The sequence below is a fragment of the Aotus nancymaae genome, unplaced genomic scaffold, assembly GCF_030222135.1.
Source record: "Aotus nancymaae isolate 86718 unplaced genomic scaffold, 86718_ANA_hifiasm-v0.15.2.pri h1tg000108l, whole genome shotgun sequence".
Taxonomy (NCBI): Eukaryota; Metazoa; Chordata; class Mammalia; order Primates; family Aotidae; genus Aotus; species Aotus nancymaae.
Window position 1 is genome coordinate 4631137 of NW_026988523.1, and position 13157 is coordinate 4644293.

Genomic DNA, 13157 nt, shown 5'->3' on the forward strand with positions numbered 1-13157 from the left:
TATTCCTTTTTTTTTTTTCCTTCGGCCTGTTTGAGTATACGAAGCAATATTCCTAAATGTAGTTGTGTCTACTTTTAGAAATGGGTAATGAGGATTGAATTTTTATCTGAGGTAATAATAAATGAGAAAGGAGAAGCAAAAAATATCATAAAACAACCTAAATGTCTTAACATTGGCATCTTAAATAAATTATGGCATAGCCATAGCTTGTATCTGCTGTTAAAATATTACTAAAAATTTTGATAACATGGGAAAATATTCACAACATATTAGAAAGTATATATAATATAGTCTTAGTTTTGTTTTTTTAAAAAAAATGCTTGTATATTGGAAAAGAGTAGAAGTATATATGATAGTTATATTAGTAGTAGCCATCTCTGTATGGTGAGATTATAGTTGAATTTTGTTTTCTTCTTTTTATGTTAATAACATTTCGCATTTTCCAATTGCCAACCATATATACATGATTGATTCTTGTTTTTTGAGGTGAGGTAGTTATTTTCTGTAAGGTAACTACAAACACTACTCCTAGGGAAAATACAGGGTTAAGTTCCTGTGAGTCTCTTGCTACTACATTTTTGTCTGTCAATCAATCAATATATAACCTTGTTTTATGTGTGTTTCTGCTTAAAGACATTTAATACATATTACTGATTCAGACCACTGAACTCAAGGCCAACAGCACTATAACTCATGCCTGAACAAAAGTGTGTTCGATGTGTATTTTCTCCATGAAGACACATCACAGCCTTCTTGTACTGAGCAACACTAGACAGCACTTCAGCACTATACACGGGGGTCATTTTAAACAATGAAATTACCAAGGAAAAGCAGAAAACGTGGCACTAACTAGACTATAAATAGAACATGTTTATGTTATGAGTGCTGAAATAAAAAGGCAGAAATGGCTTTGTTTAACCTCAGCTAGGAATGTGCAGGTTGGGGGACTTAAATTTTTTGTTACTCTAAACATGTATGTAAATAACTGAAAGCACCATGAATATTGATTTTGGGGTTACAAATCTTACCCGGTAAGTGGATTTACAAACACAGAATCTATGAATAATGAGGATTGACTGTATTTCTTGGTAACAAAACATTTTTTCTGTTTAAGAAGGTAACAGTATAATTTTTAAAATGATAATTTTTAGATACTTTCCAAATCTTCATAAATCTCTGTAAACAGAGGTAGAGAGGCCTTGAAGAAAAAGAAATATTTAAAATGATATGATTTTTAAAAGAACATTAAGGGAAAAAGGAAGGAGTCATGCTTTAATGATGGAAATTATGCTCAAATGTAGAACAAAACAAAAACCAAACAAAAAAATCACCTTGAGCATGTTTCTGGATTTATCCTTCCAAAACAATATTACAAGATGCAAACTGCCATTCCCGAGAGTTAATGTTTTAGGCCTTAGTGTAACAGGAACCAGATTTGGCCTTGAACAAATTGCTTAGCCCTGGATGTGGGGGTGAGGGTTGGGGACAGAACAGGAGTTCCCTTTGAAAATCTGACAAAAGATATAGGCTCTCTCTCCATAAAAATGTAAATATGTATATGCATATAAAATTTAAATATAAATTAAGAGCATTTTCAGAAATCTATATATTCTAAGAGCTCCTGACACAAGTCAGAAGTCATTATTCAATCCTGGCTTCAGACATAATAGGTCAACTGAAAATAAATTTAAAAGGGTATTAAAATGAACTCAAAACAAATGATATCCTAAGAAGTACTAATCTGACAAATACTTACTGATAATCACTAGCAAAAGGATGGCAGCAACCAAAGCCATGATGGCTTTTATCTACAACACACAAAAGGGCATATAAACATATTAATGTTTGACTTGTTAATAAAGTCAAGACTATTTGTTCTTCTATTTACTGCATCATACTAAATCATCTCAATAAATAGGCATATTTCTTGAAATGGCTTCAGTTTTTTTCTCATATGAAGTTGCTATTTTTCATTCTTTGGGAAACAATCAGAGTTCCCCAAACTTGAAGTACTTTGCTGGATTTTATTGTTCAAGGCTGTACTGCAGAGTAAACAGTAACAAAGCCTTCATGGGCCTGAACCTCTATGATTTGCTGTACTTAGTACTAATGTGAGACCAGAGAAAATACACAATATTTTAGCAACTCTGTTTAAGTGTCAAAATATGATGAATAACATAGGCCACCCAATTCAAATGGCTCAATACATATAAGGTAGCAGTTTATAGCAGTTTTTTTTTTTCCCAAAGTACATGAGGGTTCTGTTAGTTTTTTTCCCCTTCTTGGCATTTTTATCTCCCTTTTGAGGAATGTACTTTAGATTCTTTATGAATAGCCTCATTTAATAAGCAACTTTGTCTAACAGCATTCTGTGTCAGTTTTGTAGTTGAGATAAGAAACCTTAAGGTCAGTTCTTGGTCAGCTCCTTAATATGTTTTAACAAAGTGACCCAAAGAATATATGGAAGATTTATAATCTGGACACCAGTGCCTATTAAAATTATGATAACCAAAAAATGCAGAAAGAGAAATCAGAATGGATTGGAGACAGGAGCTATATTTTTAGTAGGTGTCTGGGTCCACATTATATGATACATTTAAGTACTTTAATCCTTTATTAACCTGAAACATTTCTAAAATAATTTGTAATTTCTACAGTAGTTTTTCAACCTTACCTAAAGTGTACGTTAATTTGCCCTGTTAAATGTGTGTTTGGCTTTACTTAAGATTTGAATGAAAACATCAATATCAATTTTAAAACACCTCAATGAATAGTTTTCTTCCTTCGGTTTCTAACACTGGGCAGAAAATGTTTACAACTCCAAATGGCAATACTGTATTCATGCAAGTCCAAAGTTCTCTTATGCCAAATAACATGAACAAAAATCTGTTGGTCATTAAACATACAAGAGCTTCACAGCTCCCTAAATACATTAGGAGAGGTGTTAGCGATTCTCTTTCCCCACCTATGGATAATTTTTTTTAACTAATTTATTTTTAAAGCCAGGTATATTGAGATACACTTGACACAGAATAAAACTTATCCTCTTAAAGTATTTTTGATAGGTTTTGACAAATATATCCAGCTGTTAATAAACATGACCACAATCAAATATAGGACATTTCTACTATCACCCCCAACAAGCTCCCTCATGACCTGTTGTCAATCTCCAACCGCACCACATCCCCCTTAGCCACTGGCAACTCCTGATCTGTGTTCTGTCCTTATATCCTTTCTCTTAAAACCCTTCCTAAGTTACCATTATGGAAGTCAATCTAGAAAATGGCAGGCACAGGGAGGCTGCTGCGGATGAAGTAGCACAATGAAGTATTAATGGAGTACAGTAAAATTGAAGAAAGCTAAGCTTCATTTATTATTAGAAAGAAAGCTTCATATATTATTAGAGCATAATAAATGAAGAATACTCGCTACTATAAATGGTCTTTGTTACGCTATGGAACAATATGTTCATTATATAGTCAATGCTATTCATGGTCCCTAGAGGTCCTCAAGGTGATGACTGTTTAAACATACAATTCAATGTTTTTTCCTTCTTAAAAGCACACTATTCCTCTGACCCAAACCCCATAAAGTACAAAGCAAACATTTTTAGAAATAGTTAAAAAAAAAAAAAAAAAAAAAAGCTAGGCAAAATGTCCATTATGACCATCTTTTTGTGGACACATGAATGGAGTACATGAGTTTGGGGGAAGAGAAGAGGTGAATGGCTCATGGACCTTTTGTTTTTCCAAATTAGCCCACAGAATAGAAAATTCCTATAGATATAGAAACTTTAGGCCAGGTGTGGTGCCTCATGCCTGTAATCCAGCACTTTGGGAGGCTGAGGTGGGCAGACTGCTTGAGGCCAGAAGTTCGAGACCAGCCTGGCCAACATAGTAAAACCCTGTCTCTACTAAAAATACAGAAATTAGCCAGGTGTGGTGGCATATACCTGTACTCCCAGCTACTCTGGAGGCTAAGGCAGGAGAATTGCTTGAACCTGGGAGACTTTGGAGGCTAATGTATGAAACTCACTTGAACCTGGGAGGCAGAGGTTGCAGTAAGACAACATCCCACCACTGCACTCCAGCCTGGGAGACACAGCAAGACACTGTCTCAAAAAAAAAAAAAAAAAAAAAAACCAAAACCAAAACTTTAAAGAAAATAAATTTATTTAAAGAATAAATAATTTAAAATGGAATAGAAAATTTAAATTTTGAACAAGGTGGAGAAATGAAACATGTTTCTTTCCTCAGTTCTACTTCTGGAAGTAGGACGATTCAATAGGTAGACAGATAAAAAGAAATAAATCCAAGGTAACTCTTGGAAAAAAGTCCTTAGCAGATAGCTAAGTCAGGTTTAGAAAGTTGTTGCTAAATTTGAAAACAAAAGACTAAAAACAATGAGTTCACGTCTAAATTTTCAACAAAACTAAAAATTATACCTAGAATCAGGAGAAAAAAAGATTTGCTCACATAACATGAAAACCATTTTCTGTTAATGACTGATTAGTAGCCACACTTGATTGAGAAGTAAATTTTATTTCTATAAAATGCTTTGCAGGAGTGTATTAGTATGTAGCGATTCTCAATGTTTTTCTTGTTAAAAATTTATTTTTTGTTTTTCTGGAATAATGAGGGAAGTGGAGTTTTTTCTTAACTCTATTTGCCTTAACAGATTCTGATATGTAAGCTGCTTTTATTTTTTTTCCCCCTTCAACCAAAAGTCATATTTTTCTCTAGCTTCCACTTTATTTTTTTGATAGCTCTACATAATGCTATAGATGTCGCTCCAAAAAAGTACTAAGAGTAAATTATAAGGAAAAATGTGTATTTGTTACAAGTTAGTAAGTCTAGTGGTAACCAAGTTATTAATAAAATCTGGAGTCCTTTCGTGAAAAAAATCTATGAAAAATCCTTTTAGGCATACATATTTAGTTATCCCTGTCCCCAAAGCAATTAAGTTAACAAGTATTTACTGAGTTTCTACCATGTCTCAGGACAGTTATAGGCCCTGTTCTCACAGAGGTTATGCTCTAGAGGCCCTTTTCTCTTCATGTGTTTGAAAACCACTTCAGATGCCGAACAATCTACCCAGTATTTTCTGATTTACTTACTTTGCATCCACGCCACCACATTTGCCTTCGAAGTTGTTTGGATCTGTTGCTAAAAGCTGTTGCATTATCCGATAAGCTTTCTATATCACATAGAGGATGGAGAGAAGGATTAAACGACATAACAGGATTCTTTTATCTAGTCACACAAAGATAAGAAAATATTAATTTCTACTTCTGCAAACTGATTCCCTTTTAAGCATGAAAACAACATTCTCCCCTTTTTTCTACCCACAAACTCTGGCATTATACATTGTAAAAACAAAAACAAAAACAAAAAACAAAAGCAATAAATAGCTTGCAGATCAGTTTGTGTAATCATTTTTTATTATAAAATTAAGAAAAGTCTTTTTAGGGCCTCAATGCTTACAAATGAACTTAGGAATTCCAGTAAGAAAATAATCTTTAAAAATTCAAATACTTGGCACATCTCTAGAAAAAAAATACATGTGGAAAAGGTTAGGTTCTTAGATATCAACAGTGACTGATTTTAAAGGAAAACAAAATACATTTTAAAAGTGACTAAGCGAGGTGTTTTTTTTTATTTAAGTAAGTCTGTAAAAGATTAACCAGCTATTCAGCCATTCACCATTCAAACAATATTTGAGTGCCAAGTATGTGCCAGGTATAGGTTACAGGTGTAACGACTGAAAGTAAAGAAAGGTGACTATCAAATAAAGCATATAATAAAAATATCAGATAAGTTAGAAACAAGTGTTGAAAAGTGGTAAGTCTTTAGGCCCTGAGATCATGAGAAACACAGAGTACATCAACATTACAGGGCAAAAGAAAAAACAGCTCTACTCTTTACTCTTCAACAATGAAATTTTAAACTCTTCAAAGAGAAGGAGTTAAAATTAAACCAGTAAAATTATAAATTTAAGAACCAAATGCCAATTTCTTAAGCCAAGATTTGCAAACACTGGCTAGACAAGTAGAAGACATAAACTAGCAAACAAAGATTAATAATATCAAGAAATACATGAAGATCTGTACCTGATTTGTCCTGCAGTTCATCTAGTCTCTCCCCTCTCTCAATTACCTTTGTAATATTTTCTTGCATGACATCAATAACTTCATCCACCTGATTCTGAACACTAGGTTAAAAAAGATAATTATTTATCCTTCTTGTGAGAATGCTTACAATTTTTTTCTTCCTATAGCTTTGAGCAAAAAATTTTTGAAACTTATTAGACATAATAGCAAATTCTCAGAGAATTATTCAGCTACAGAATTTAAATTTAAGACTTTGTAGCAATGTTCTTCCATTTGTGGGCTTCAGTACTCAGATAATGAAAGATAATATGATATAAATTAAAGTAATATTTAAAGATGGCTTACTTTTAGCCCTACTTCTGACTTGTAACCCATAAGCAAGTTAAATGTACTGTCAGCATGCTCACTAAGCACAGAATTTAGTTAAACAGCTTCACTAAAAATAATGTTTCATTTTCTTTCAACAGGCCATTGAGGCACCACACATAGACATTGCTGTACTCTACTTTTGCTATTTATTTCATACATGTAGGCTAATGAAGTAGGTATGTTAACATACCTTTTAACATACCTTTTGCTCAGGTATGGTAAAGGCTTATGATAAATATCTAGATTCCAAAATGGAAATGTAGGGCATATTCTAAGAGATACTAATGCTCAATGGGTAGAATTCTTCACTACTCATCAGTTTTTTCTTAAACATAAACAGGGTATAAGACAAATGGGGACACCTGGGAATATTTTGAAGTACCCACCAGAAAGCAAAAAGGAAAAAATTGTTTGCTGTTCTTCAATTGTTAATCCTTTATATTAGATGATATAACTATTATATTATATAACTACTATATCATCTAATATAAAGGATTAACAAACAATTGAAGAACAATTGGGGCCTGTTTTAACCAAATTTCAGACTGTTCAATAAAGACTTAAACTCAAAATTTTAATAACTATAACTGGTCCTCAGGTACCTACTTTCATTCAGGAGTTACCTCCAGAGTACACAAACATGGACATGTTTAATTATTTTAAGTGTCTTGTTCTCCTATGTTGCTCTAACCATAAGACAAAAAATTAAATTACTTTATGAAATAGTCACAATAATGAAATATTTTAAAGGAGAAATAAAGCAAATCCATGGTCCTCATAACTCAAAACTGTTTAAAAGTGCATTGGATTACTAGCAACCACAGGCATGTGCGACATAACACTGTGGTCAATGATAAGCCACATTTACAATGGTGGTCCCATAAGTTATAATACCATATTTTCACTGCATGTTTTCTATTTTTAGATATGTTTAAACACACAGATACTTACCACTGTGTTATAATTACCTACAGTATTCAGTACAGTCACATGTTGTATGGGTTTGTAGCCTAGGTGTGTAGTAGGCTACACCATGTAGGTTTGTGTAAGTATGCTCTATAATGTTTGCACAATGAAACTGCCTAATGATGCAATTCTCCAAACGTATCCTGTCGTTAAGGGTCCATGATGGTATATAAACATTAAATGTATACATATATTTAAATAAATGAAAATATGCAGTGTTCTAGTTGAAAAAGAAGTGTGTGAGTTATCATCTAGGGGGCTTTAACAAGTTTTTACAGTACACAGATATGGTCTCTGCCCTCTACCCCACACAAGCCCCCAAACTAATGTAGTAAGTCAGGGGTAAGCCACGGTCATGTTTAATTTTGAACGAGGTCTATCCTTTCCTATCATTGAGCTAGTTCTTCAAAAAGTTTGCTTAAAAACAAAATGAAGGCCCATTTAGACAAAGATGCATTCAGAAATACTCTGATTCAAGTAGCAATTAAAAGCTTGATGAAAGTCACCTACCTCCCATGTTAAAAGCATTATGTACACCCATCGATTACCCATACATAAACTTCAAGATTTTTCACAGCATCCCAGAGTTCTGTGCTTCCCCCATTTTACTCCACTGGAGGATATAAGACCGCAGCTCAACCAAGTTGGGCATGCAGAATTCTCTTCTGCCCAAACAGATCTGAAAGAACCCCTAAATCTCTAAGACATCTTTTTGAAACTCCCAGTCCCCTAAGTAGAAAGTTAAATGTGTTCACACTATTTAAGAACAATGGCACAATACACAACTAATCAATTTATTCAACAAATATAGTTTTAGGCACTAAGAAAATAACATTGAACAAAACAGACAATAATCGCAGCCCTTATAGAATGCTCAAATGTATGATGAATGCACTGTATTAAACTTATAGCTGTGAAACAGGGTGCTCTACCCCATTACTCTATTTTATTTATAGCATGTAAGCAAATATAAAGTAATAGTAATTGTACCTCTTTAGTTAATTACATGCTTATTTTCTGCCTCTTACCACCAGAAGGTAAGCTCAATGAATGCAGTGACCTTGCCTATTTTGTTCACTTTTGTAAGCTCAGTACCTACAGCAGTGCATGGGCAGAGTGGCCATTCAATAGAGATCTGCTGAATAAATGAACAATTTCGGTATAAATCCTGTAAAGCATATCCAGCTACTTGAGGAGGAGATATAAAGCAGTGAGTGTAACCATTTAATTACAAACAAAGCAGAGCTATTGTTCATCAAGGAACAATTCTGAAATTCCCAGCTAGTTTTTTTTTTTTTTTTTGTCATATGCAAGTGATAATAATGGCTTAAAGTAGGGTGCTATGGCAGGACGGGGATGGATAAAATGTATTAAGGCTCCTACATCAGATTATAGCTATTATGGATATATACATACACTATACATAGTTTTAGACAAGATTGGGCATGTTCAGGGTGGTATGGCCATAGACATTATACATACTTTTAAAACCAATGAAATAGTTATGGTCTCAGAATCTCTTTAAAGACCAGGCCTGGTGGTCATGCCTGTAATCTCAATACTTTGGGAGGCCAAGGCAGGAGGATTCCCTGAGCCCAGGAGTTTGAGACCAGGCTAGGCAACATATAGTGATCTCCGGTCTCTACACAAAATTTTTAAAATAAGCTGTTTATGGTGGCATGTGCCTGTGGTCCCAGCCACTTGGGAGGTTGAGGTGGGAGACTTCCTTAAGCCTAGGAGGTTGAGGTACAGTGACCTGTGATCACACCACTGCACTCCAGCCCAGGCAACAGAGTGAGATCTATCTCAAAGGAAAACAAAACAAAACCAAAACCCTTTAAGCATACGACTCCATGGATATAGGCAAGATTAATTGGGATAGAACCCATAAAATTCCAGATTCTTACTAGATTATCGTAAACCTACAAGTACTCCCTCAACACCATGGCACACATGTAATAAATCACGATTGATAATGGAAACTCTGAGTATTTTAATTTTTCTGCTAAACGATTAGTGAATTATTGCTGCTCTGTCCTTCACATATTACTATCTGCTGGTGTAACACTCTTAATCCAGCAACTGTGTAACCTTCACTCAATGATGAAAAATCTCATGATTGTATTCTATGTTTCAGGATGTTTCCTCACCCAGAACACAATGTTTGTAGAAGAAAGAAAATGATCTGCTTATTTACTTTATATGGAGAAAGTTTTGTTACATAGCAAGGACAAAGATACATACATGGACAAAAGATCATACTTCCCCATGATCTTTTACATTTTCACAATAGTTAGAGTCCTTTGATTTCTATTTGTATTTCACATTGCTCTTATCCCCATTACACTATAAATGCCTTAAAAGCAGAGACTGATCCACTTATCCTTTTATTTCCCAGGTCATGTGAAATGTGGCTGGTTGGGGGAGGATCCAAGATGGCCAAATAGGAACAGCTCCAGAGTGCAGTTCCCAGCAAGAACAACACAGAAGGCCAACATCTGGCAGGTACCCTTCTGGGACGAAGATAACAGAAGAAACTGGCAGCAACTCTTACGGTTCTGCAGCCCCCACGGGTGATCCCCAGGCAAGCAGGGTCTGGAGTGGACCTCCAGCAGTCCTGCAGCAGGGGGGCCTGACCGTTAGAAGGAAAACTAAGAAACAAGGAAATAACTTCATCATCAAAAAAAAAGGACATCCACTCAGAGACCCCCTCCAAAAGTCACCAACTACAAAGACCACAGGTAGATAAAGCCACTAAGATGGGAAGAAACCAGCACAAAAAGGATGAAAACACCAACAACCAGAAAGCCTCTCCTCCTCCAAAGGATCACAACTCCTCACCAGCTGGGGATCAAAGATGGATGGAGAATGAATCTGATAAATATACAGAAACAGGCCTTCAGAAGGTGGGTAATAACAAACTTCTCAGAGCTAAAAAAAAGTGCTAACCCAATGCAAAGAAACTAAGAACCTGAAAAAAGGTTAGATGAGATGCTAATTAGCATAAACAGCTTAGAGAAGAATATAAATAATTTGATGGAGCTGAAAAACACAGCACGAGAACTTCGTGAAGCATACACAAGTTTCAATAGCCGAATCGACCAGGCAGAAGAAAGAATATCAGAGCCTGAAGAGCAATTCAATGAAATAAAATGAGAAGGGAAGAAAAGAAAAAAGAGTGAAAAGAAATGAACAAAGCATTCTAGAAATATGGGATTATCTGAAAAGACCTAATCTACGTTTGATAGGTGTACCTGAATGTGATGGAGAGAATGAATCAAAGCTGGAAAACATTCTTCAGGATATTATCCAGGAGAACTTCCCCAACCTAGCAAGGCAGGCCAACATTCAAGTCCAGGAAATACAGAGAACACCACAAAGATATTCCTCAAGAAGAGCAACCCGAAGGCATATAATAATCAGATTCAGCAGGGTTGAAATGAAGGAAAAAACTGCTAAGGGCAGCCAGAGAAAAAAGTCAGGTTACCCACAAAGGGAAGCCCATCAGACTCACAGCGGATCTCTCCACAGAAACCCTACAAGCCAGAATAGAGTGGGGGCCAATATTCAACATCCTTAAAGAAAAGAACTTTCAACCTAGAATTTGATTTCCAGTCAAACTAAGCTTCATAAATGAAGGAGAAAGAAAATCCTTTACGGACAAGCAATTGTGGAGAGATTTCGTCACCACCAGACCTGTCTTACAAGAGCTCCTGAAAGCAGCACTAAATAAGGAAAGGAACAACCAGTACCAGCCACTCCAACAACGTACCAAATGGTAAAGACCATCGACACAATGAAAAAAACGTGTCAACTAACGGGCAAAACATCCAGCTAGCATCAAAATGGCAGGATCAAATTCACACATAACAACATATATATATAGTCTATAAAGAAATTGCTTCTTCTGAGTCACATATAACAATATTAACCTTAAATGTAAATGGGCTAAATGCCCCAATCAAAAGACACAGACTGGCAAATTGGATAAAAAGTCAAGACCCATCGGTGTGCTGTATTCAGGAAACCCATCTCACGTGCAAGGACACACATAGGCTCAAAATAAAGAGATGGAGGAAGATTTATCAAGCAAATGGAGAGCAAACAAACAAACAAACAAAAAAAAACAGGAGCTGCAATCCTGGTCTATGATAAAATAGACTTTAAGCCAACAAAGATCAAAAGAGACAAAGAAGGGCATTACATAATGGTTAAAGGATCAGTGCATCAAGAAGATCTAATGATCCTAAATATATACACACCCAATACAGGAGCACCCAGGTACATAAAGCAAGTTCTTAACGACCTACAAAGAGACTTAGACTCTCACACAATAATAGTGGGAGACTTTAACACTCCACTGTCAATATCAGACAGATCAACAAGACAGAAAATTAACAAGGATATCCAGGACTTGAACTCAGATCTGGACCAAGTGGACCTAATAGACATCTACAGAAATCCCCACCCCAAATCCACAGAATATACATTCTTCTCAGCACTGCATGGTGCCTACTCTAAAACTGGCCACATAATTGGAAGTAAATCACTCCTCAGCAAATGGAAAAGAATGGAAATCATAACAAACAGTCTCTCAGACCACAGGGCAATCAAATTAGAACTCAGAATGAAGAAACTAACTCAGAACCGCACAACTTCATGGAAACTGAACAACTGGCTCCTGAATGTCGACTGGATAAACAATGAAATGAAGGCAGAAAAAAAGATGTTCTTTGAAACCAATGAGAACTAATAAAGGATGTAAAGGACCTCTTCAAGGAGAACTACAAACCACTGCTCAAGGAAATAAGAGAGGACACAAACAGATGGAGAAACATTCCATACTCATGATTAGGAAGAATCAATATCGTGAAAATGGCCATATTGTCCAAAGTAATTCATAGATTCAATGCTATCCCCATCAAACTACCAATGACCTTCTTCACAGAACTGGAAAAAACCACCTTAAACTTCATATGGAACCAAAAGAGAGCCCGCATAGCCAAGACAATTCTAAGCAAAAAGAACAAAGCCAGAGGCATCACGCTACCTGATTTCAAACTATACTACAAGGCTAAAAGTAATCAAAACAGCAAGGTACTGGTACCAAAACAGAGATATAGACCAATGAAACAGAACAGAGGCCTCAGAGACAATGCCACACATCTACAACCACCTGATCTTTGACAAACCTGACAAAAACAAGCAATGGGGAAAGGATTCCCTGTTTAATAAATGGTGTTGGGAAAACTGACTAGCAGTGTGCAGAAAGCAGAAACTGGACCCCTTCCTGACACCTTACACTAAAGTTAACTCCAGATGGATTGAAGACTTAAACATAAGACCTAGCACCATAAAAACCCTAGAAGAAAACCTAGGCAAAACCATTCAGGACATAGGCATAGGCAAGGACTTCATGACTAAACACCAAAAGCATTGGCAACAAAAGCCAAAATAGACAAATGTGATCTAATTAAACTCCAGAGCTTCTGTACAGCAAAAGAAACAATCATTACGGCCGGGCACAGTGGCTCATGCCTGTAATCCTAGCACTTTGGGAGGCTGAGGTCAGGAGTTCAAGACCAGCCTGGCCATCATGGTGAAACCCCATCTTTAAAATAAAAAAAAAAAAAAAAGAAACAATCATTACAGTTACCTGGCAACCAATAGAATGGGAAAAAATTTTTGCAATCTACCCATCTGACAAAGGACT

The 13157-nt window shown here is 35.7% G+C and overlaps 1 protein-coding gene across 1 annotated transcript in view; it reads right to left on the reverse strand.

Moving 5' to 3' along the window:
- The window catches only part of VAMP4 (vesicle associated membrane protein 4), a 40250-nt gene that overhangs the window by 1508 nt on the left and 25585 nt on the right, over positions 1-13157 (reverse strand). Inside the window, exons 5-7 of the mRNA XM_012444523.3 lie at positions 6110-6210; positions 5117-5196; positions 1757-1808 (exon numbers count right to left, since the gene is read on the reverse strand). Coding sequence (XP_012299946.2) covers positions 1757-1808; positions 5117-5196; positions 6110-6210 — 233 coding nt within the window. The remainder of the gene's footprint in view (positions 1-1756; positions 1809-5116; positions 5197-6109; positions 6211-13157) is intronic.